This window comes from Eurosta solidaginis, chromosome 1, assembly GCF_040869045.1.
Source record: "Eurosta solidaginis isolate ZX-2024a chromosome 1, ASM4086904v1, whole genome shotgun sequence".
NCBI lineage: Eukaryota > Metazoa > Arthropoda > Insecta > Diptera > Tephritidae > Eurosta > Eurosta solidaginis.
Window position 1 is genome coordinate 376,357,564 of NC_090319.1, and position 24,266 is coordinate 376,381,829.

The following is a 24,266-nucleotide window of genomic DNA, read 5'->3' on the forward strand; positions in this document are numbered from 1 at the left end:
TCCAAAACCTCGTGTAATTAAATCATGATTATGCCGAAACTAAGAAGACGGTGAAGTTCACAGTAACGTAATATAGCCGCAGGGCATAAATTATTACGGCCGTCATTACGGTAGAAACTCGTTCATCACCGTTTTTTACCACCGCTATTGTCAAAGAGATGAACATTTTGTCAAATAATTGAATTTATTTATAAAAAAATGATAATTTTTTAATTAAAATTTTTTTCTTGTACGTTTGTTTAAAGAAAATGAAAAAAAAAAAACTATAAAGCACGCAAAACTGCAGAATTATTGCGTTGAACGCATCTATATGTAAAACTTGATTGTGTCTCGGCCATAAAAGCCGAATAAGAATGCCATTCACCATATCAAGTATACCCCTCCTTGTTCCATTCCACACACAAACCAATTTACCATGGCGGAACGATACAAGGTGGCAGCATGGGACAGCTGATTATACCCTTTTTTTATTTGATTTGATACATCAACTTCCGGCGCAGTACGATTTTGACATTGGTCCATAGTATTTACAAAAACAAAGTACATGGAATTTTTATTTATGTTTGTTGGTATGTCACCATGTTGCCATCTTTTTTTTTTGTGGATTTGTCTGTATTCATCCGAATACAGCTGGTTGGTTAAGATGTTTTGTTATGTAAGTCTGTCTTTATTTCATTGTACATAGCTTTAAGTTGTTCTTTAGAATACTGATTTTTTGAGTTGTCAAGGTTCGTGCCTAATAGGTGTAAAGTACAGTGTCTACGGAATGTGATGTTTGTGTCTATTTTGTCAAAGATATTTTTAAACTTATTGTATATGTAGCTGTAACTAGAGTTTATTTCCGGGTTGTTTTGGAGTTGAGATATAAGTGAGTCATTAATAAACCATTGTTTGGTTAGCTCCTTTGCTGTCAACCATTTAGCTCTTGTTAATGGCGGTAGTTCTCCTGCCAATGCATATCTACTATGAATTGGAGTACTTGGAGGTACTCCTAAGCATCTCCTTATAGTTTCATTAGAGATTATTTGAAGTTTTGAATTGTAACCTTTAGGCGCATTTGCAAAGGTAGTACAACCATACTCAGTCTTTGTTCTCACAAAGGCTTTGTAGAAGTTTAAACTATATTTTGGACTTAGTCCTGCCTTAATTGTAGTTAGCTGTGATATAAGGTTTACTGCTTTCTGCACTTCTTTTTTGATTTTGTTAACATGATCTTTTATAGTGGATCTAAAATTCATAACTCTACCTAATATTTTTATTTCATCTGCCTGTACAATTGGAGTATTCTGTATATTAAGATTGAAAGATTGTTTTTTACAAGATGTCATGTACATGAATTTTGTTTTTGAGAAATTAAATGATAGTTTAAGTGAATTACATATGTCCTGAAAATTAATGATTTTGTTTTGTAGTGTATTAAGTGCTCTTTCTTTGATATTGTCATGACATATTATTACAAAATCATCTGCATATTGATATAGTTGCGTAGACTCATCACTGATAGTATGTAGATATCTAGTGTATAAGTTAAATAAAATTGGTGACAGACAGCTGCCTTGAGGCAGTCCATTATTTATTTCTATCGACTCTTTTCCTAAGATATAATACCTTCTTGAAAAGAAGTTATGAATCCACATTGTTATAGTAGGATTGGTGTGTATTTCAATTAACATAGATTTTAGAGCTGTTAGGTCTACACAGTTGTACGCATTATTAAGATCTAATACGCATACAAATACATGCCTTTTCTTTCTTTTCTGATCAGCAATATAATGTGTTATTTCATTTATGCACATGACTGAAGATCTATTTTTTCTGTATGCATAGCTTTTGGTTGGTATCACTTTATTTGTGTCCAAATGTTGTACCAGGATTTCTTTCACTAACATGTTCACAGTCTTTGCAATGACAGAGATTAAGGCTATTGGTCTATAGTTTGTAATATCGTCCGAATTTTTGTTTGGTTTTAGAATAGGTACTATTTTTATTCTCCTCCAACTGTCTTTGACATTATTATTGTTTAGATGATTCTCTAGCATTTGAGCTAGTGCTTTTTTAGCTTCCACTGGCAATTATTTCAGCATCTCATATGTTATCCGGTCAAGTCCTCCAGCTGTCGATCTTTTGTTGATAAGTATCTCATCGAATTTTTCTTGTGTGAAATTAATATAGTCATCATTATCAATTTGTCTAATGACTAAGTTGTTGTCTGTAAGATTAGTGACTTGTTCTTTTAGGAAATTTAGGTAGGGAGTATTGTTTTCTTCCGGCCAGCTACATTTTGCAAAGCTGGCATTTCCCTTCACATTGCGTACAAATTTCCATGCATTTTTACTATGAGGATCTCGATTGAGTTCTTCAATTCTGTTTTTATAGCTTTGGCTTTTTGCCTTTTTTACAGCCTTTTTCCATTTTACTTTTTCCTCTAGTGCATCATTTATATCTTCAATTCTTCCTGTTAGTCTTGCTTTTTTGGTTTTTGCAATAAGAACTCGATAATTTTTTTCCATCTGTTCATCCCACCATACCTTTGGGGTGTGTTTGAAATTGTTCAGATGGATTGTAGCCTTTTTGATTGCGTTTTTAATAGAGTTTTCTATATTTGAAGAACAGTTGGCATTAGATATGTTTGTTAGTTCAGCACTAAGTTTGTTTTTGGCAATAAAGTGAATAGGCTGTTTTCTTATATCTTCAACTTCAACTATAATAGGGTGATGGCGACTTCCTCCTATGAAGGATTGGCTGCAAGTCCAAAGAACATTTTGTCTGAGATTAGAGAAACTCAAGTCCAAGACTGAGCCAGTGTTTGAGTCAATATTGTGTGTTATAGTGCCATCATTATGACACATAAAATTGTATAACTGAACCGTGCTTTCCAAAATTTTTCCTTTCATCGTTGTTATTGTATCACCCCATGTCAGAGATCTAGCATTAAAATCACCCAGGATAACTACATTAGAGTGTGTGGATAATTTGTCAAAAAGCTTGGTTACTTCCTGTTGAAAAATGTTACAGTTTAAATTTGGTGGGAAATATGCTGTGCATACAGTTAAATTGGTTTGTAGACTAGTGGTTTTCATCATAAGGATGTCATACGATGTAGAATATTTAATTTTTTTAAAAAGAATATTTTTCCTGCAGCCTATGGCTACCCCTCCGTAACCATCAGGCCGAGTTTTTTTAATAAGATTAAAATCAATTAGTTTGTGATTATTAGTGTTAATGTCATGTGAAAATATTTCTTGCAGTGCTACTATATCAATGTTATATTTTTGGATGAAAAAGTCAATGTAATTTTTATTGGATTTCAAGCTTTGACAGTTATATTGTAGAATACGCATTATCATTTAGTATGTAATTTTCTGTGCTGATTGACGCTAGTCTCTCGTTTGCATTTTTTTTGTACAGATTATTTAACAATTTTACAATAGGTTTTTCAGAGTTTATTTGAAATTTTTGACACAAGAGTGTCACTAGTTTTTCAATTTCTGATACTTTAAACCATTCATTTGAGGCAAATGATGGATTGTGTTTCAGAGCATCTTTTGCAACCATATTTCTTTCCCTTGCTCTGTTATAATTTTCTGGCATTTCTACCACCTTGCTATATTTAATTTTCGTAAATTTCCTGTTTATTATATTGTCTCTGTTGACAGTTTTAGGTTTCTGTGTTGGAAGATTTGGGAATTGTTCTTCATCAAGCAAATCGAAACGATTTGTATAGTTATTCAGTTGCTTGTACGTGTCATAGGCCTCCCTTCTGGAGAGTTTTTTTATAGTCATGATTTCTGTAATGTTTTTTTCCTGAGTCCACTTTTGGCATTTGTCTTGATTCAGTGAAACATGTCCATTTTGACCACACAGAATACACTTGTTGTTCCCTGTTACACATTTTGATTCACAACCTGTTTCATTTCCACAAAGTATACATCTGTTTTTTGATTTGTATGTTTTTTTGGTGTGTCCAAGTCTTCCACAGTTGTAGCATTGTCTTACTTTGGGTATGAAGTGGTGGACTTTCATGTCTACAAAGAAAATCTTTACTGACTCAGGTATTTCTACTCCTGCAAAACTTATTTTGACTGTGAATGTTGGTATGAAATTGTCTTTGTTGTCTATGTCTCTTCTAAGAATTCGTGTTACAGACGTAACTTTTATATCTGAAATTATGTTTTCCATAATTTCTTTGTCGGAGAAGTCTTGAGGAACTTGTTTTATAACACCATAGGTTTCCACCATGCTTTTTGGTATGAAAACTCTGATATTATTGTCTTTTAGTTGTTTATTGTCAATTGTGTTATTGGCATCTATACGTGTATTAAAGAAGACTTTGTATAAGGAACGTCCAATTGCCCTTACTGTCTTGATTCCTGGTATGTTAAATTTTCTTATTTTGTCTATTAGGAAAAGGCCATTCTTGATGGACGTGTTGTTGAAATTTTCACTTTGACTCGTATCAAAAAATACACAAAATTCACCATTGTGGTTTTTGTCATATTTTATTAATTCAATGTCAGTTAAATTGTTAGTTTTTTCGTCACATTTGGGTAGTATTTCTGAAGATTCATTGGTAATGTCCTTTGCAGGCTGTATCATTAACGTTTTGTTGCTGATATCAGTACTCATCCTTTCAGGTACAGTTTGATCAGGTTTATTTTTGTCAGATAACTGATTGTGTTGTGTCTCTTTTTGCACATCACTTTTAGAGGGGCGCATGTCTTTTATTTCAATCTTTTCTAAAAATTTTTTATACGTACCTCTAGGTACAATCATACCCTGCATTGGAATCTGCAGCGCAGCCATGTTTGGGGTATCTTTTTGTAAATTTTTTTGATTTTTCGAATTGTTCTCTTTATATGGATGCATTTCATGGGCCGCAGCATTATTTTTTTTCTTTTTCTTAGAACCGCTATGTGTCCCTACATCTTCACTATCGGCGTGCGTAGACGCCGAAGCGTCCGCCATTTTGTTTCTATTTTTGAACGCACTAAGCTTTAATTGTAACTTACCGCCTTGTGTTATAAAGAAAATTTTTTTTGGCAAAGCTTTATTTACATAAAATGATTTTCTTCTCTTTCTTGTTGTGTTTTATTCACTTATATTCACTTATATCTACTCTATTTTCTTTAATAAGGACAATTTAAATATTAATTGTTCAAACTTAGATTTTTTTTTTAAATAAATTTATCCACTCCTGTATAAATTTGCAGCTTCCACTTCAGCAGTTGGTTCAAGTGACTTTTTGCATGTTGCCATCTTGTATCGTTCCGCCATGCAATTTACAATAACCGAATTTTCACCATGTTGCCATCACGCAGCACTGCTTTTAATGACAGTGTTTTGTTCATCTATGGTTTTGTTTGACGTTTGCTGTCATGGGTGAAAACATAGTGTACAAGTATAGGTATAGGTACACTATGGGTGAAAATTCTCTGAAAAAAAAAAAACTTTCGTAAAATTTTTGGATTGATTTGCATTTTAAGTTCCTGTGGCGATATGCTTTTTAAAACTTAATAAAGAGTAAATGGCGCAAACTTATGTTAATTAAGAAATCGCGAGCGTAATGTGAGTAAAAAAGAAAAAACCGGAGCATGGAAAATTTTAAACAAGAATACTTAAGTCCAGTCAATGCGCTGCATATAACGAAAAAGTGAAAAATCAATTGAGACGAGATTTAAAAGAGATGTTTATATACTAAAAAAGCTACGCATACAATTTTTTAAACCCTGCAATAAAAGAAACTCAGACAACGTGTCCACGCCCATATACCTGAATTCCCACAAAAGTCATTCCTTGGATAAATAAGCATTTTTCTAGGCATTTGATAATTTCCTAAATGACATATTCCTCTTTCGTGTTAAATGTGTCCAAATCAGCTATTTCACCTGTATTTGCTGTCTTATTATCTGTGGTTTGAAGCAATCATCGGTGCAGGAGGCGATTGGTCATACACATGAACGAGCACATAAAAAAATCAATTTAGAAGTGACTCAACAGCTGCTGCTGCTAACAATAGAAGAGCTACCATCAGATCAAATTCCACACAACGTTGTGCAGGTATAGGACTGCTGTGGCTAAAAAAAGTCTCTCAGCTGGTGGTGCCATTACCTATTGCTCACAACACCAACTTAACTGGTTTTTTGTTTACTACCACTCACTACATACTATTAGTAATCTGATTAACAGACTCGTTTTCATTCATGTGCCAGTGCTGCATATTTTTATGACGAACGAACTGTTTTGTTTTGAAACTTGTGCAATTGTAAAACTACTTTAAAATTTAATAAAACTAAATATATGAAAGTTATGTGTGCTATCACCGGAGCTAAGAACTAATTTCTGCTTAAAAGCAATAAAGAAAAATTATTAAATCGTTAAATGAGTGGCAATATCAGATCACTAGAGGGTCAGGCTGGTTCGGGGCCACGACCCAAAATGCATGCAGCTAGCTCATTATTAACAACGGATGAAAACGAAAGTGTCTACAAATTACTTGGGAAAAAGTGTCAGGTGAGTGCTCGAATAAGCATTTTTTAAAACTTCTAGTCGTCAGTAAATTTGTCCCGCACGTTCCTCCGAAAAGCTTTAAATGTGGGCAATCAAATCGGTACCGAGTAAGTCGCGCTATTACGTTAGTGGTGCTTCGAAGAGTGGTTTCATCGTTACAAGAAGAAGGAGTACATGAGGCTGTACTCTCCCGATATCGACCCCTGTTCTAGACTTTTACCATCTTTCTTTACAAATATAGTCCTTTGCCGTCTTCTGCTGCTGGAGAGCGACAAGGCCAGTAGCTGTTTTAAATAAAGCGTGCGTTACATTGTAAGCCAACACCGTGGAGAGCTAACCGCCATATCGGTACCGTATGTATTAACAATTTTTGTACACTCAATGCTTGTAGCCGAGATATGGTTGTGTTCACAGATTGTAAATAAAAGTTGAATGTAATTGTTATAGCTCTGGTAGGTGGTAAGCCAGAAATATTTACTGTTTTTGTATTGATATTGCCGACCTTAGTTTGGTTGAGAGAGCGTTTGTGGGAACTTGCTGCACTTTCACTCGGAGACATTTTTGTGCATTGTGAATGCCTTCGGCAATGCTGGATGGAAGGCACATTTGTTGAACCAGATACTTCCTAATTAGTCTTCAATAAACCATTTGCTTTCCCAAAACAGCTTATAGAAAAGTGAAATATCTAGTTTCTTGACGTCTTGTTTACAGTTCTGTACAAAAAAAAAACTTATAAATCCCGTAAGTAGTCTCACGGTAGGCTTATGTGGGAAGCTGCTTTCTTCCTTTTTCAAACATGGCCATAGGGACCTTGAGACCCCTCACTCAGCACTGCTGGCCCACAGCAAGTTCTTAGCCCTAATGAAGTATTCTTCGGTTAACATCATACGGAACTGTCCTACTAATAACCATCATTAATTGACACTTAACGACTTTAGTCTTTGGATAGCCACTTACGCCATCTATTCCTGTTTGTTGTTGTTGTTAACAGTGCCTCGCCCCATTCAATAGGTACGACCATTCACAAATTGTAATCAAAGTTCTCTAACGGGAGCCCAAAGCAACTGTCAGTTTCAACCAGGGTGGACCTTAGGGAGATTGGTTTTAGAGGCGTAGGTTCCACATTACAATTGAACAGATGGTTGGTGTCATGTGACACATCATATGGAGGACATACATTACGTTTGTAAGGGTTGATTTTGGACAAGGAAGAGTTTAAGCTGTTATAGTATCCAGAACGAAGTTGTGCTATCGTGAGTCGTGTCTCCCTTGGTAGTATGCTTTCTTCTCCTTGTTTCGCGATAATTGACGGAAACTGGTAACACCAAGGGAGTCTCTGCCTAACATTCGTTCTACTCCTTTTTTAAGCCCAAAACTCCTTTTAGCCAATCATCAGCACGCGTTTCGTCAAATGCATAGCGCTGCCGACAATAACGTTCAATAAACTCGTCCTATCGAAAGACTTTTAAACGATAAATTTCGCTACGCTCCAAGGTTCGACGTGGTAATATTAAATCGTTTCCAATCTGCTAAGAACATTCTCTTGGATATGGTAAGAAAAAATTTTACATATATATTATTACTTCCGCCCGATGTTTAGTTAAACTTTTCACGCTAAAACCCTGTTTTTGGCTTCCAGTTCCAATGTATTCATCCGCTGGCTTAGAAGTAATTGTGTAGAGCTCCAAGGCAGACAACGCTGCCTGTCTTTCTGACATAGTGAGGATAAGCATTTTCGTAGATATTCTCTACCGCAAACTTCTATTGCAAATAGATATCATCTTCCATTTTTTCGCATTCCAACTTCGATCCATCTGTAAACTAGTCCTTTAAGTCAGAGTCAGTATATGAATTCCCTGTTTCCCAATGAGTTTTGTCCACAATGGACAACTCAAAGTAACGTGAGATTCTGAGCGTAGGGGCATCACGTAGTTGCAATATGCGATTTCCTTTGAATTTTCTTATAACCTTCAAACGCCCAGCTATTCTACTAGAATAGGGAAGGAAGACATTCCCACTAAGCACTAAGTACATCAGCAGGGGACGTTCTCACCGCACACGTTATGCCATTGCAAACTAGTCGATGCAGTTTGCTTAACTTTGCTATTGCTTTGCGTTTTCATGCACCAAACTAAGAAAGCATAGAAGACTATTGGCTTCACAATTATATTAAATGTCCAATATACGATTTTGGAAGATAGCCCCCATTTTTTGGCATACATAGATCGAGTGCAGGCAAAGATAGCTTTGGTCAAGGTAGCATCTAGATGTGCATTACACGTGAGGGTTCCGCCCAGTGTTACCCCTAGGTGTTTTGCTTCCATTGAAGATCGGATTTTGGTGCCACCTAGGGATGGTTCTGGCATGTATAGTTTTCTTCTCCGGGTAAAAGGCACTACGCCAGTTTTGTTAGGATTGATAAACGGTCCTCTGGTATCAGACCACCTTTCTGTGATGCGAATGGCTTGATGTATGCGATTGGATATTGAGTCCTCGTGCATCCCTGTGTTGCAGATTACTAAGTCATCTACATACCTTTGTGTGTCAAATCCATGGATTTCAGTAACTGAAGATGGTCCTCTATTACTAGGGTCAGGCAGAGAGGAGAGAGTATACCCCCTTAAGGGCATCCCCTAGTAACCACAGTTGATTCAGTTGTCCCTCTCAACGCCAGACTGATATTTCATCTCTTTAGCGTGGATAGCACCCAGCGAATAAACAATGAGCTTAATATGTCGTGTTATCGAAAACCCCTAAAACGTCAGAAAAGGCGCACAGGACTATATTTTTAGACTCCAAAGCATTTTAAAAATTTTCCATGGGGCTATGAATAGCCAAATTGATTTCTACACAAAATGAGTTTGTTCAGGTTAACCTCCCTAATGTGTTGATCCAAAATCATGATTGATTGTGTAATGCACTAGTATTAACAGAGTTATGTGGTAACAAATGTTTAATAAACTTTGATAAGATAACTATGTGAAAATAAATGCTTCAAAATATCAATATTAATTTGTGATTAGATAAGTGAAGCAAAATAAATTGTGTTGGACTCCTTTTATATTTTTATTTTAGACTTTTAAAATTGGTAACCCATCTGTTGTTGTTGGTGTTGTTGTAGCAATGCTCGCCCCACCTAATAGCCGCGACCGATCACAAATTGTCATCAATATCCTCTAACGGGAGTCCAAGGAAACTTGCCGTTTCAACAGGGGTGGACCATAAGGAAAGGGGTGTTAGAGGCGTTGACAATTGGAGAGATGGTTGGTGTCGTGTGGGGACACATTGCAAGCGGGGCATACATTTTGTATGTCGGGGTTGATTCTGGATAGGTAAGAGTTTAACCTGTTACAGTATCCAGAACGAAGTTGAGCAAGAGTGACACGCGTTTCCCTGGGGAGTATGCGTTCCTCTTCCGCAAGTTTTGGATAATTTTCGTTAAGTACTGGATTCACCGGGCAATTCCCGGCATAAAGGTCCGACGCCTGCTTATGGAGTTCACCAAGGACCTGCTTGTGTTTTCACTTCATACGGCTGGGTTCTCAGGTGCCGTATTTCCTCAAAATGCTTACGGAGATGACTCCTTAAGCCCCTAGGCGGTGCTGGTTCATCAGTCAGATGTCTGTTGGGATGCCCAGGTTTCTGGGTATTCTACAGGAACTGTTTGGTCAGCATCTCATTTCTCTCCCTGATGGGGAGTATTCTCGCCTTATTATGCAGGGACATAAGAAGACAGCCCGTGGCGATTCTGAGAGCAGTATTTTGGCAGGCCTGTAGTTTCTTCCAGTGGGTGGTTTTTAGGCTTGGCGACCATATGGGTGACGCGTAGCACGTAATCGGCTGGCTAATTGCTTTGTATGTAGTCATGAGCGTTTCTTTATCTTTTCCCCAAGTACTGCCAGCGAGGGATTTGAGGATTTTGTTACGGCTCTGAATTCTCGGAACAATTGCGGCTGCGTGCTCACCAAAATGTAGATCCTGATCAAACGTCACACCCAAGATTTTGGGGTGTAGGACAGTCGGTAGCGTAGTGCCATCGACGTGGATGTTCAAAATGGTCGACATTTGGGATGTCCATGTTGTAAATAAGGTCGCGGAAGATTAAGTCGGTGATAATGCCAGGTTTCGCGAGGCGAAAAAACTGGAGAGATCAGGGAGGTAGCCGTTTATTTTATTGCATAGCGCATCGATCTTTGGGCCTGGGTCTGTGGCCATTATTGTGCAGTCATCGGCGTAGGAAACGATTGTGACTCCTTCCGGTGGTGAAGGTAGCTTAGATATGTAGAAATTAAACAAAAGTGGGGATAGGACACCACCCTGTGGCACCCCTTGTTTAATTCTCCTTGGTTTTGATGTTTTGTTTCTAAATTGTACCGATGCCTGCCGACCACCCAGATAATTTGCGGTCCACCTTTTAAGACATGGGGGAAGGGTAGACCCTTCCAGGTCCTGCAGTAACGAGCCATGGTTGACCGTATCAAAAGCTTTTGATAGGTCTAGCGCTACGAGTATTGTTCTATGGTGGGGGATAGGATAGGATAGGTTAGGTGGTAGCTGCCCTGATAAGGATAGCTCACTTGGACAACACGAAGGTCCGTTGTGATACCACATACACCAAAAATAACGGTGACTTAGATCTAGCTACTTAGAGAATCGTTGGGTAGCAACGATAAAGCTCCGAATGATACCGATCTCAACTTTGGATATATCCTCGGGAGATCCAAGTGAGTCGCGACCGAAGTACTTTCGCCTAATTCTGGCAAAAGCTGGACAATCAAGCATAAAGTGATTTGGTGATTCCACCTCATCATCCTCCATACAGCTGCAGCAGGATGGAGTTTCCAGTATATTGAGACGTACCGCATGGATACCCATGGGACAGTGCCCTGTCAAAACCCCAATGACCATTGATAGGTGAGCCTTAGTGAACCCAATTATTTCAGCAGACCTCCTGCCATCCACTTTTGGCCAGAAAGATCTTGCTACCCTGCAAGACGTGGTATCCGCCCAACGTTTGCTGAGCTGATTCGAGGCCCAGCTATGGAGGAGCAATCCACAGGTGGCCAGCGGGATCCCGAAATCCCTACAGCCATCTTCATCCGGTTCAGTTGTACCGATGCGGGCTAAGAGATCCGCTTGATAGTTACCCGGGATATCACTATGGCCCGGGACCCAGATAATCTTAATTGTAAAATAATTCGATGCAATCGCAAGCGAGGTCAGGCACTCCCAGACCACCCTCGATCGCACTGTAGTTGAGCTCAAGGCCTTGATAGCCGCTTGGCTATCAGAGTAGATGTTAAATTCCCTAACCGTGGTAGCACTGGATAGCATTCCATCCACCGCATCCTTAATCGCAGCAATTTCCTCTTGGAATACACTGCAGTGATCAGCCAACTTAAACTTGCGGCTTAAATTTAGCTCTTGACAAAAGACCCCCCACCAACCTTTCCATCCAACTTTGACCCATCCGTGAACAAGTTAACCGGTCCCATGCCCCAGATAATTCCTCTTCCCCAATCCTCTCTCTCTGGAATAACTGGGGTGAAGGTTGTATAGGGAGCAGTTATCGGCATACAGTAGTCCGTTCTGTCCGGGATGAAGTCGAAACTGGTAAGAAGGCTAGAGTGTCCGCTGTCAGAAAGTCTATATCCCATATCACGAAGCCTGACCAACGACCTTGCCGCGGCCGCCTTTCCCGCAATATCTACTGGGTATATGTTCAGCGCCCAGAAATTTGCCTCTGACTAGGATAGCGAGGTCATCTGCATAGGCAACCACCCGACAACCATTGGCTTCCAGCTCCACAAGAAGCTCGTTGACTACCACAACCCAGAGGAGAGGAGATAGGACACCCCCCTGTGGCGTGCCCCTGCACACCTTCCTCTTAATTATGGCCCCTCCCCACTCCGCTGCGACAATTCTGCCGCATAGAAGTTTGCTAATAAATTCAACCAGAGCCGCCTCGACTCCTAAACCCACCAGAGCTCTTTCGATTGCCCCCGGTAAGACATTGTTAAAAGCTCCCTCGATGTCTAGAAAGGCACCCAGAGCATACTCTTTGTGTTCTAGGGACCCCTCTATTTGCTTTACAATCGAATGGAGAGCCGTTTCCGTCGATCTGCTCTTGCAGTACGCATGCTGTGAAGCCGACAGTAACCCCGAGGTATCCTTTCCCGTAGGTACAGGTCAATCAACCGCTCAAACGTCTTAAGAAGAAACGACGAGAGACTGATTGGCCTGAAATCCTTAGGTGATACATGAGAGCTTCTGCCGGCCTTCGGAATGAAAATAACCCTAACCGTGTGCCAAGACTTCGGGATATAGTCAAGCCTGAGGCAGTTAGTATATATGATGGCCAACCAGCGGCAGGAAATCCCCAAAGACCGTTGAAGCTGCGCAGGAATGATTCCATCCGGGCCCGGAGACTTATAGGGCTTGAATGACCCTATAGCCCAGGTTATTTGACTTTCCCGTATTGGAATGGCAGGCACTTCTGCATGGCCAACGACCGCCGACCATGCAGGCGAATATCCCTGCGCAACTGGGACATCGGGAAAATGATTGTCCAGTAAAAGCCTTAGGGACTCCTCGCTACTCATCGACCAGTCCCCACCATCATCTCTCAGATACCCCACAGGAGGAGGGTTCCTAGAGAGTATTTTCCTAAATCTCGCGGATTCATTGCAGCCTTCTACGTTTTCGCAGAAGCTTCGCCATGCATCTCGCTTGGCTATCCTTATTTCATATTTATAAATCCCCAGACTCACCTTATAGAGCTCCCAGTCCGAGGGTAATTTACTCCTCCTGGCTCTGTTGAAGAGCCGCCGACTGGACGCTCTTAGGTCGTCAAGAAAATCCGACCACCAGGGCGGCTTGCCCTTCCCCCTGTAAGTTTTCAATGGGCAGGACAGCTGAAAGGCGCTATTGCTTGCCGAGGTGAAGTTTTCCACCAGAACGTCTATCTCAGATTCGGACAGGCCCGAACTAATGATAGGCACCGCAGGCAGTAGCTCTCCCAGCTTCCTACAATACAAGTCCCAGTTAGTACTTTTAGGGTTCCTAAAAGATATTTTACCGGGACGTTCTTCGTTCACTGAGAACTGAATATATCGGTGATCAGAGAAGGAGTGCTCGTTAAGAACACTCCATCCAGATATCCGACATTCCAGTTCTCTACTAACCAGGGTGAGGTCCAGGACCTCCTCCCTTACCGCAGTAATAAAAGTCGGGTCATTCCCCCTATTACATATACAAAGTCCCTCATCTACAATAAAAGTAAATAAAGACTCACCTCTAGTGTTGGTATCCGAGCTTCCCCAAATGCTATGATGGGCATTAGCATCGGCACCGATGATCACGCTAACACCTCTCCGCCTTGCTTCAGCGGTGATTTCACCCAGTATCGCAGTTGGTGGTCCCACTAAGTCCCCGTGGGGCATGTACGCTGAGACCACCCACATTTCATTACTTCCTCGCTCGAGGCAGACCGTGGTTACGTCAGCATTGCTGAAATTAGAGAGAATAAAAGCTTTAATCTCTTTTTTAACAAGAACACAGGATCTAGGCCTACTTGCCTCCCCATGCACCAAGGTGTTGAATTTTCCAGTCCTTAATCCAGAAATCTTACTGCCGTTACAACTCAGCCACGGCTCCTGGACAAGGACTATATCCACTCCGCCTTTTTCAAGGCAGAGCAACAAATTTGCGGAAGCCGCCTTAGAGTGCTGAAGATTGATTTGACGGATTTCCATCAAAAGCGCTCTTCTTCCGCACCCCATCCTTGGCGGATTCGTATTATTCTTGTCCATTCTAAAAAGTCCCCCCTCAAGGCCGCTATCCGGAGCCGATTGTGTAGTCGCCCTTTAACGGTCTCGTGGTTATCTATGCTACGCAGGGAGGCCACGCGAGGGTTGACGCATTACCTTATGAGTAATGTGTTCAGAGCCAGACCGGACGCGAGCGGGAAAATCTTCAACCCCACCTACACCACCAACTTAACGGCGACGGAGCCGGAACGTACCTTGAGGCCCGCCACGGTTTTAACGGGACGTGGGCAGGTGCAGCATTAGCCTACCAGCCATTTCGGTAGGGTTTCACCCCGACCTACTAAAGTGGCAGAATACCGCACCTACCAGCCCAAAGTCATCAAGTCAAAATGTAATGTGAAATCATGGTGGGGGTATTGATTTAAACCGCAATTTATCTGTGTGCTAATGGCATTTAGCGCGGTGGTAGTGCTATGGAGTTTTCTGAAGCCATGCTGATGAGGGGCTAGCTGCAAATTTGCTTGGAAATAAGGGAGCGAAATGGCTTTGCGATAGGAAAGATATCGGACGATACGACTCACCTGTGTTAGCTGGTTTCCCAGGCTTTAGTAGCGGGACCACCTTGGCCATTTTCCATTTCTCAGGTATGACAAAGGTGGAAAGAGACAGATTGAAGACATGCGCTAAATATTTGAAACCCTCTTTCCCTAGGCTTTTAAGCATCGGCATGGCTATGCCGTCTGGGCCCACTGCTTTGGATGGTTTAGCACGACCAATGGCGTCCTCAACCTCTTTAGCGGTGATGGTGATTGGTGACGTGCTGAATTTGTGTTTATGTGCGTGTCTATTGACTCTCCGTCTATCTTTGTCGACCGTTGTATTGTTTTGTAAAAAAATGCCTTCTCAAAAAAAATTTATAGTCTATGCTTTCCACACTCTTGTTGTTGTTGTTGTTATTGTTGTAGCGATAAGGACACTCCACGAAGGCCTTGGGAGTGTTATCGATGTTGATGGTCCTTTGCCGGATGCATATCCGGTACGTTCCGGTACCAAGCCCGACCATCTCGGGAACGATTTTTTATGACCACATGCACCTTCTTTGCCATATAGCCCTCCCACCCCCAAGTTCCATGAGGAGCTTGGGGTCGCCAGAGCCTCGTCTGTTAGTGAAACAGGATTCGCCACGGATAGGTGAGGTTGACAATTGGGTTTGCGGAAGCTATATATTGCGCTGGCAACCTGAAAGCGTTGCGCTTCATAACCCCTTGAATCTGGTATTTTAGTCGCCTCTTACGACAGGCTGTAGTTCCAAATATTGAAATAAAAAAAGGAACTATTTTATGTAATAATTAATATATTTTTAATTGAATCGTTAGTACAAAAATTGAAATTTTTACAAGAATGAAAATTTTTGAAGTAACCAAATTCAAAATTGAAAACCAAAAATACATGAATACATTTAAAAATAATAACAAAATAACAAAGTAAAATATTGTAAAGTTAAAAATATAAACAAACCCTACACAGGCATACCTACCGCGGGTATATCCTGACCCCCTAACCCGCTGGGGGTGACAAACTATTCGATGTTGTGCTTTGGAGGATTATTGCCTTAATTGGTGCCTGTCTGTCAATGTAATAATTGATACTGCTGCAGTTTAAGCTATTTTCGTCCAGCGTTTCTATTGCTTTAGTCACGGCTATTGCTATTATTTCAGCCTGCTGTTTATTTCTGGATCAACGCAGTATACTGCAGAGCGTACACCTTCCATAACTTTGGAACCATCGGTGTACACTTGTATCGCATCGTCTGCCATTTGAGCGCTCTTGCGCCAACTTTCCACCCCTGTTTCATGAGGCTGGATACTATATGAGGAAATAGGGCACCTGAGAACACAACCATATGAAACAGAAACTCATAAACAGGTCCTCAGTGATATCCACAAACAGGCGTCAGACTTCTATGCCAGGAATTGCCCTGCGAATCCAGTTCTTAAAGAAAAATACCCAAACCTCGCAGAAGAGGAAGGCACTCTCCCTAGGGAAACGCGCGTCATTCAACGCGATATGAGTACTGTAACAGATTAAACTCTTACTTATCCATAATCAACCCCGACATACAGGATGTATGTCTGGCTTGCAATGTGTCCCCACATGACACCAACAATCTCTTCAATTGTAATGTGGACCCAATGCCTCTAAAATAGGGCACCTGAGAACACAACCATATGAAACAGAAACTCATAAACAGATCCTCAGTGATATCTAAAACAGGCGTCAGACGTCTATGCCAGGAATTGCCCGGCGAATCCAGTTCTTAAAGAAAAATAACCAAACCTCGCAGAAGAGGAAGGCACTCTCCCTAGGGAAACGCGCTTCACTCAACGCGATCTATGTACTGTAACAGATTAAAATCTTACTTATCCATAATGAACCCCGACATACAGGATGTATGTCTGGCTTGCAATGTGTCCCCACATGGCACCAACCATCTCTTCAATTGTAATGTGGACCCAATGCCTCTAACATCCCTCTAACTATGGTCAACCCCTCTTGAAACTGCAAATTTCCTTGGACTCCCGTTAAAGGATATTGATGACAATTTGTGATCGGTCGCGCCTATTGTATGGGGTGAAGCACTGCTACAGCAACAACAACGACAGTATAGCCGTACCCCAGCGGGTTAGGGGGTTAGAATATATCCGCGGTAGGTATGCCTGTCGTAAGAGGCGACTAAAATACCGGATTCAAGGGGTTTGTGTAGCGCAGCCCTTTCAGGTTACCAGCGCAAAACATAGCTTCTCCAAACCCAATTGTCAACCTCACATATACGTGACGAATCATGTTTCATTAACAGCCCAGGCTCTGGCGACCCCTAACTCCTCATGGATCTAAGGGGTGGGAGGGAGGGACGCCCTAGAAGGTCGCCTTCGGGGAGTGTACTTATCGCTACAACAACAACAACAACAGTATAGCCGTCGGGGTTGTTATCGGGGTTCCGGTTGTGCTTAGCATTGATGGTCTACATGCCCCCTAATTTTTTGAGAAATATACTTTATTGTATGGCCTTCCACCAAACAAGGACTCCATAGTATAGTATAGGCTTTACAATCGCTGTAAATATCCAATGAGAGAGAGGGCTATAGACCCCACGTAAACCCCAGCATTCTTTTATTTACATAAAGTGCAGTCTCCTTGACTCTTGACGACATTTCTATGTAGATATTTTGTACAAGGTTTCTGCTGCATGGTCACTATCAGCTTAGTTCTAGTCCAATTCGGGACCTTATACCTCTTAGTAAAAAAGATAATATCCGTATTATACCCTCTCATTCCCACATTGGATGACCAGGTATGTATCTCCTGAAATGCTCGACCCGTCAAGGAGCTTATAGTTGGAAAGCACTTTACATTTATGATAAGTGTAACGTTATTTGCGTATGCCGTTAGTTTGACGGGGCCCTCTTCGAACCGCCTGAGCAGTTAATTGATAACCAGCGTCAAAAGCAGGGGCGATAACTCCCCGCCCTCGGCGTGCCCCTGTTGTTGTTGTTGTTGTAGCGATAAGGTTGCTCCCCGAAGGCTATGTGGAGTGTTATCGATGTGATGGTCCTTTGCCGGATACAGATCCGGTACGATCCGGTAACAGCACCATTAAGGTGCTAGTCCGACCATCTCGGGAACGATTTATATGGCCACAAACCTTCAGGCCATCCCTCCCTCGCCACCCCCAAGTTCCATGAGGAGCTTGGGTCGCCAGAGCCTCGTCTCTTAGTGAAACAGGATTCGCCGCGGATAGGTGAGGCTGACAATTGGGTTTGGAAAAGCTGTATATTGCACTAGAAACCTGAAGGGTTGCGCTACACATCCGCTTGAATCTGGTATTTTAGTCGATTTTAGTCGCCTCTTACGACAGGCATACTTACCGCGGGTATATTCTGACCCCCTAACCCGCTGGGGGAGCGTGCCCCTGTCCACCGATTTTGTGGCATCATACTGACCCCCACTGCAAAGTAAACTCCTGCAATTAAGCATGCACCCGATCCATTTGGTGAGGGCTGGATGTACTGCAATGTACTTAGAACCACCCTCCACGATGACCTCTTTACCGTCAAAAAACCCGTGAATGCCTTTTTAAGTTTGCTATGACTCAGAAATGTGAATTACTCAAGAAATAGTTATTTTCAAAGAATAAGTGCATAACCATACAAATATTTTTTTATGATAAGAAATTACAAATGTGCTGGTATCGTTTATCAATTATAAGATATTTTTATATGCACATGCATTAGACTGCTTGAAAAAAGTCAGATCTGTTTTACTCCAAATCGTATTGAACCAAACCAATTTTTTCAATTAAGGATGAATTTCTCTCGTATTAGAAGTATAAAAAAAAAAAAAAAAAACATTAAAAAAATGTTAACATTTTTTGCTTTGCAGTTTTATATAACTGCTGTTGTACACTTTCGAAGGTCAGACCTTCAAAAACAGATGTTTATTGCAATTTTACATAAATTGAAAAGAAAAAAATTGTCAAATAAAAAAAAAAGCAGATTGTGCTCAGACTTTAACTGTTACAAGCCTTTAAATAAATAAAAACTCCTTAATAAAAAATACAACAGATTTATAAAGCCTTTTAAAATGGCATTTCCATACAACTTTCCAACTATAAGAGCTTTCTAGCTCTGTGAAGTTGGCACCTACATGTGCGAGTGATTAAAAAAACCATATCTCATTCGTTTGTCCATGTTTATCCAGGAAAAATTATCGTTTGTACACCTCTTGTTAAAAAGTTATAACAAAAATATTGTAACGAATTTACTTGCAAATCCTCTTATTTGCAACCTTCTGCTAAGTAATGTAATGTAATGTATTTATTTATTACGGCTTCCCTAAGCCTAACTTAAATCTATTTTACATGTTTATAATTGTCTTCTGGACTATGCAATCTAGAATAGTTACATCTATGTCCTACCTTGGAGTACTATGGATGGGAGACTTCCAGATCATGCGAACAAAGCGTTGTGATTATGCAGTATGTAGGCATTTTACGCATGTTAGTAAAGCGCGAAGGCAACATCTGCACGGCGATGCACTGAGTTAATCGAGTGATGCGTTTCAGTATGTGCTTCGGCAACCTTTTTTGTATGCGCACAAGAGCTTGGAAGTCTTGGCGCTACACAGCAGTATAGTTTCGCTGCACTTCTATCGATGCTATGGAAGTCCGCCTGTCCAGCACTAAATTGGTAGTGTTCTGCAATAATTGTACAATTTTTGTTTAAATTTATTAGAATGACATGATTTAATATCAATCGGTAGTTCATTATATGATTTAAGACCTTTATAATACAGATTACATTTGTCTGCTTCAGTTTTATAAGCCGGCAGATTAAAATCATTTTTATTACGAGTATTTACAGAGTGCACATCTTTTACATATTTTATGTTAGTCCTCAGGCAAAGTTCCTTCTATTATGTTTTTAATAAATTTTATGGTATAATAAAAAAGTTGCTGTCTAATGCTAAGCCAATTAAGAGAGCATAGCATGTCTCTGATAGGTGTGTCATACCGTTTTTTGAGAATGAATCTCATAGCGCGGTTCTGTTGCTTTTGTAGCTTGTATATCTGACTATCTCGCAAGATGAAAAATATAGTTGGGCAATAAATAAAATTAGGTTCGATTATAGATCTGTAGACGATGATTTTATACCTTCTATTTAAATATTTGCAGGTTCGTTGTGTAAAATATAACTTTTTCGCTATTTTTCCTACCGTATAATCCACGTGCTCGTTGAAATTCAGCTTATCATCTATTTTTATTCCCAAGTATTTTATAATGCTGACTTTTTCAATTAGTTCGTTATTTATATTTAAGTTTTGTAGCTCATTGTTTTGAAAATTGCGTCTAGATATAACCATAAATTTCGTTTTATTGACATTCACTTTTAGTCTGTTTACGCATAACCAACCATATACGCTGTTAAGATCTTCTTGTAGCTTAGCATATATTTCAGTAATATTGTTCCCACTTATCATCAGCAATGTATCATCAGCAAACAATTTTATTTCACAGTGCTTAATGGAGCTAGTTATATCATTAATATATATATTGAACATTATGGGTGCCAGCACAGACCCTTGAGGTAGACCAACAGGTACCTCCCTTTTATCCGATACGGACGTTCCAATCACTGTTCTTTGGTATCTGTTAATTAGGAAGTCTTGAAACCATTTTAGTTCTATACCAGAAACGCCAATGCAAGAAAGCTTTTTCAGCATTAATTTTTGGTCGATCGTCTCGAATGCACGCTTTAAATCCAAAAACACAGCTAATATGTGTTTTTTCCTGCTTAAGTCTTCTTTCCAGTTAGCTAAAACCAAATTCAAAGCACTTTCACATGAATGTTTTTTTCGAAAACCAGATTGTTGAGGTATAATAATTACATTATCTTCTAAATATTTTACCAGCTGATTTTTTACCACTGTTTCCAAAATTTTTTCATCACACAGTTCGAATCACTAAACTGTTGAATAAATAACTCCAATATTTAATAATGCAAAATGGCCTTTATTAAAGTACAATAACACTACTATTGCTCGACAGATAGCGTGCTTAATCGAAACTGATTGTAGCGCCTCTTCTGTCGCGGCCTTTTATACTCTTTGATTTCCTCCTTGCATCTTCTAGGCGCTTCTGTTCTAGAATCTCCTAGTTGGTTATCTGCTATAATTATAACTACAGATGTACGCGTATAGCTCTCATATGCGCGTCTGTTTGTGAGCGACACTTCCACAATTATAATTGCATATCTCAGATAAGATATCTGAATGTGTTTGTGCGTTGCTTCTCCGCTGCGTGTACGTACATATGTGTAGACATAATGATTGATTCGTTTATGTAGATACATAATGATTGATTTATGGATGTGCATACAAGGCGCTGCTAAGCATCGGCTTAGAGATGGCAGTACCCCTTAATGTTGCTAATATTCGTAACATTGCCCTCCACCTAAGTCTGATCGTCCCGATCAGACAAATCTCTCGATCTAAACGCCGCTAGCATCTCCAAATGTACCACTCTTCTACTCCGTGGTTTCCCAATGGTTTGTATGCGGTAGATGGTATCACTGATCTTCTTCACAGCTTTGTACGGGCCTTCACAACTGCACCGAATCTTTGATGGAACACCTTTCCGCCGGTGAGGTTTGTATAACAGTACCAAATCTCCCGCCAAGAAACCTTCCGAATTATTGTTCTCATCGTACCTGTGTTTCATCGTACTACTCATTACCCTGGTTCGTTCCTTCTCACTCTGTTGTTTGGCCAATGAACTACTTCGTAGAGCTTGCGCTTGACGGATTGGCTTCGCATAATCAGTATCGTTCCCACGTTTCACAACAGTAGTGCGCCCGGCTTGAAACTACCCTCGCATTCTTTCTGGAAAATGCGTTCCTTCGGTTTTGTGCGTCCATTTGTTTTTGTCAATGCCAGTGTTTCTCTCGCAGGTACTTTTGATTTCGCTTTATATGGCCCATTCGATCCACCAGTACTCGATTACTACTGAACCCTTTCGTTAAACTGAAGTTAAGTGGTATATCCTGGTTCTTATAACGCATAACCCTTCTATGCATGTCGATCCTGATGTCATGGTCAACTAAGAAGAAAGAATATTTTGTCGCTACATGTCGCGTCGTATAATGTGCATGAACCTTAAAAAGTTATAACAAAAAAATTTTGAGTTTTTTTTCGAAAACAAAATATTTTTCTTATAACTTTTTAACAAAAGGGGAACAAACGAAAATTTTTCCTGGACAGACAAGGACAAACGGTGGACAAACGAATGAGATATGATTTTTTTTAATTACTCGCACATGTAGGTGCCAACTTCACATAGCTGAGCTTTCTTTCTTAATTAAACGGTTTAGGCCTTCCAACAAGGCGCGTCCTTCCAGCGTAGTGGAGCCCAACCCGCCCTCACATGCATTCATATTCAAGGCTCCAAATCATTTTTTATGTATTTATTAAAAATTCGTGGTGAAAATGTTTTAATATTTTTTTTTCATATAATGTGTAATGAAAATGAAATTTCGAAGGTTCGAAAATTATTTTTTTGGGTATGCGTAGTGGAACTTTTTTTCCTGAGCCCAAATTCTATCGAAAAATCGATGGCGCGATATCGGTTAATAAATCGGCCGAGTCTAATGCACATAGTAGCGTACCCGCGGACGTTTTTCTGTTTCGAACATTGGTTTACGCTCAAATAAATTAGAGCTGTTTATCAAGAAATTTTGCAGGTTTCGTTAGATAAATTATTCCATATTTCGAAACTTTAGATATCGAAAAAGTGCGCGTTGAAAGGTGCGATGTTGCCCATTTTCAATTCCAATCTATGCTGAGTTCAAACAAATCGTGTACCAAATATCTAAATTTTTGCTCAAGTTATTAAAAGCCATACGGACAAACCGATGGTCGACATCTCTTTTGACAATGATAATTTTGGTTTCTGAATGTTTATATCTATCTCGATTCTCTTATACTATATAACCCGCCGTTATAACATTAAAGTTATAATATCCTGTGTATAAGTACAGCTCATAAAATGTGTTAATAATTTTTACTGCTATTTTTTTGTTCACAGGTGTTTTTCGTTTTCTGCCCTCGAGTTTACCTTGAAAATAAGCGCTTATCTTCACCCCAGCATATACATAGTTTCATATTTGTCCGCATTGCGTTCTAATTAGCGTGTGCATGTATGTATGTATGTATGAATTTTCGCTTGCAGCAATTACCTATACCTTAAATTGTTCAAGTAAAACAGAAAACAAAAGAAAAAAAAATTACACAAAAATTTGCTTGTTTATTGTTAAAATTATTATTCATTTGAAAATAACAATAATGGTGATAACTACACACATCCATGGTCAAATCTTTAGCGCACTTTTCCATAACTCGCACGAAACTCGAAATCTGGCTGTAACCTGTAGGGAAACCAGAGACTTAAGACATACATGTCATAAAAGGCGCCTAAAAGCCACAGACTTAGAAGGTTCGACGCGGTCATATTTAATTGTTCTCGAGATGGTACCTTTGTGGTGCTTATTTCCGGATCAATGTACGGCAAAAGACCATCATTATCAATTACACTCCTCCAAAACCTTCGGGAAGAGGTCTTACGGCTGCAAGAAGAAGAAGAAGACTTGAGATCTGGAGAATCACTTAAAAGCCGATAAAAAATGGTTGGCAAAATTATCAAGCTATTTAGAAAGCTTTTTCCAAAATTGATGGAATCTTGCGAGGCAATTTTATGTAACTTCCCATTGAACTAAAAAATGGGGACTCAGAATCCGGTGACAATGCAACATAAACGAAAAACGTTCTCCTATGTAGTGCATGGATCGAAATATTTCGAAATTTCAAGCGAAATTTGGAATCTTGGATCGATTTTGAAGTAACTTGCCGGCATGGCTCAATTATATGTTTGGCTCATCTCATCGGCTGATTTTTTTTTCATTTCACTGGTATAGGGATTGTCAAAAGGAGATGGAAAACGCAAAATGTAATTGATTGATTGATTAATTGATTTATTTAGTAATAATAGGATTACTTGTAATTACATTGATATTATTTACAAAATTTGGATATGCTATTTTCTTACAAAATCTATACATTTTCTCTTGAATGATTTAATATTTTGCTCTTGTTTGATGTCTTCGCTTAATGTATTGAATATTCCAAAACCTTTATAAAATATATTATTTTGCGATGATGTTTTGCTATACTTCTGTAATCTTAAGTCTTTAACGTTTCTCAGCCCATATGGTTGCACTTCTCCAACATAGAAGACCTTCTCTGCTATGTAGTCTGGCATTTTTCCGATAGTAGTCTGGTATACAAACATAATTGTATTCAGCTCCAGTCTCTGCCGCACATTCAACCATTTAAGTGTATCAAGCATCAGCTGTACGGATGTATATCTACCACATTTTAAT

At 39.7% G+C, this 24,266-nt stretch overlaps 1 protein-coding gene across 3 annotated transcripts in view; it reads left to right on the plus strand.

Annotated features, from left to right (window-relative positions):
* Positions 1 to 526: 526 nt before the first annotated feature.
* Positions 527 to 24,266, plus strand: part of WASp — a 113,873-nt gene continuing 90,133 nt past the window's right edge. Inside the window, exon 1 of one of the 3 annotated variants that reach the window (XM_067763148.1) lies at positions 527 to 655. In XM_067763148.1, coding sequence (XP_067619249.1) covers positions 545 to 655 — 111 coding nt within the window. In that variant the 5' untranslated portion in view covers positions 527 to 544. Of the gene's footprint in view, positions 656 to 5,409; positions 6,511 to 24,266 lie in introns of those variants that run through there. The other 2 variants (XM_067763147.1, XM_067763149.1) reach the window with 2 other exon arrangements.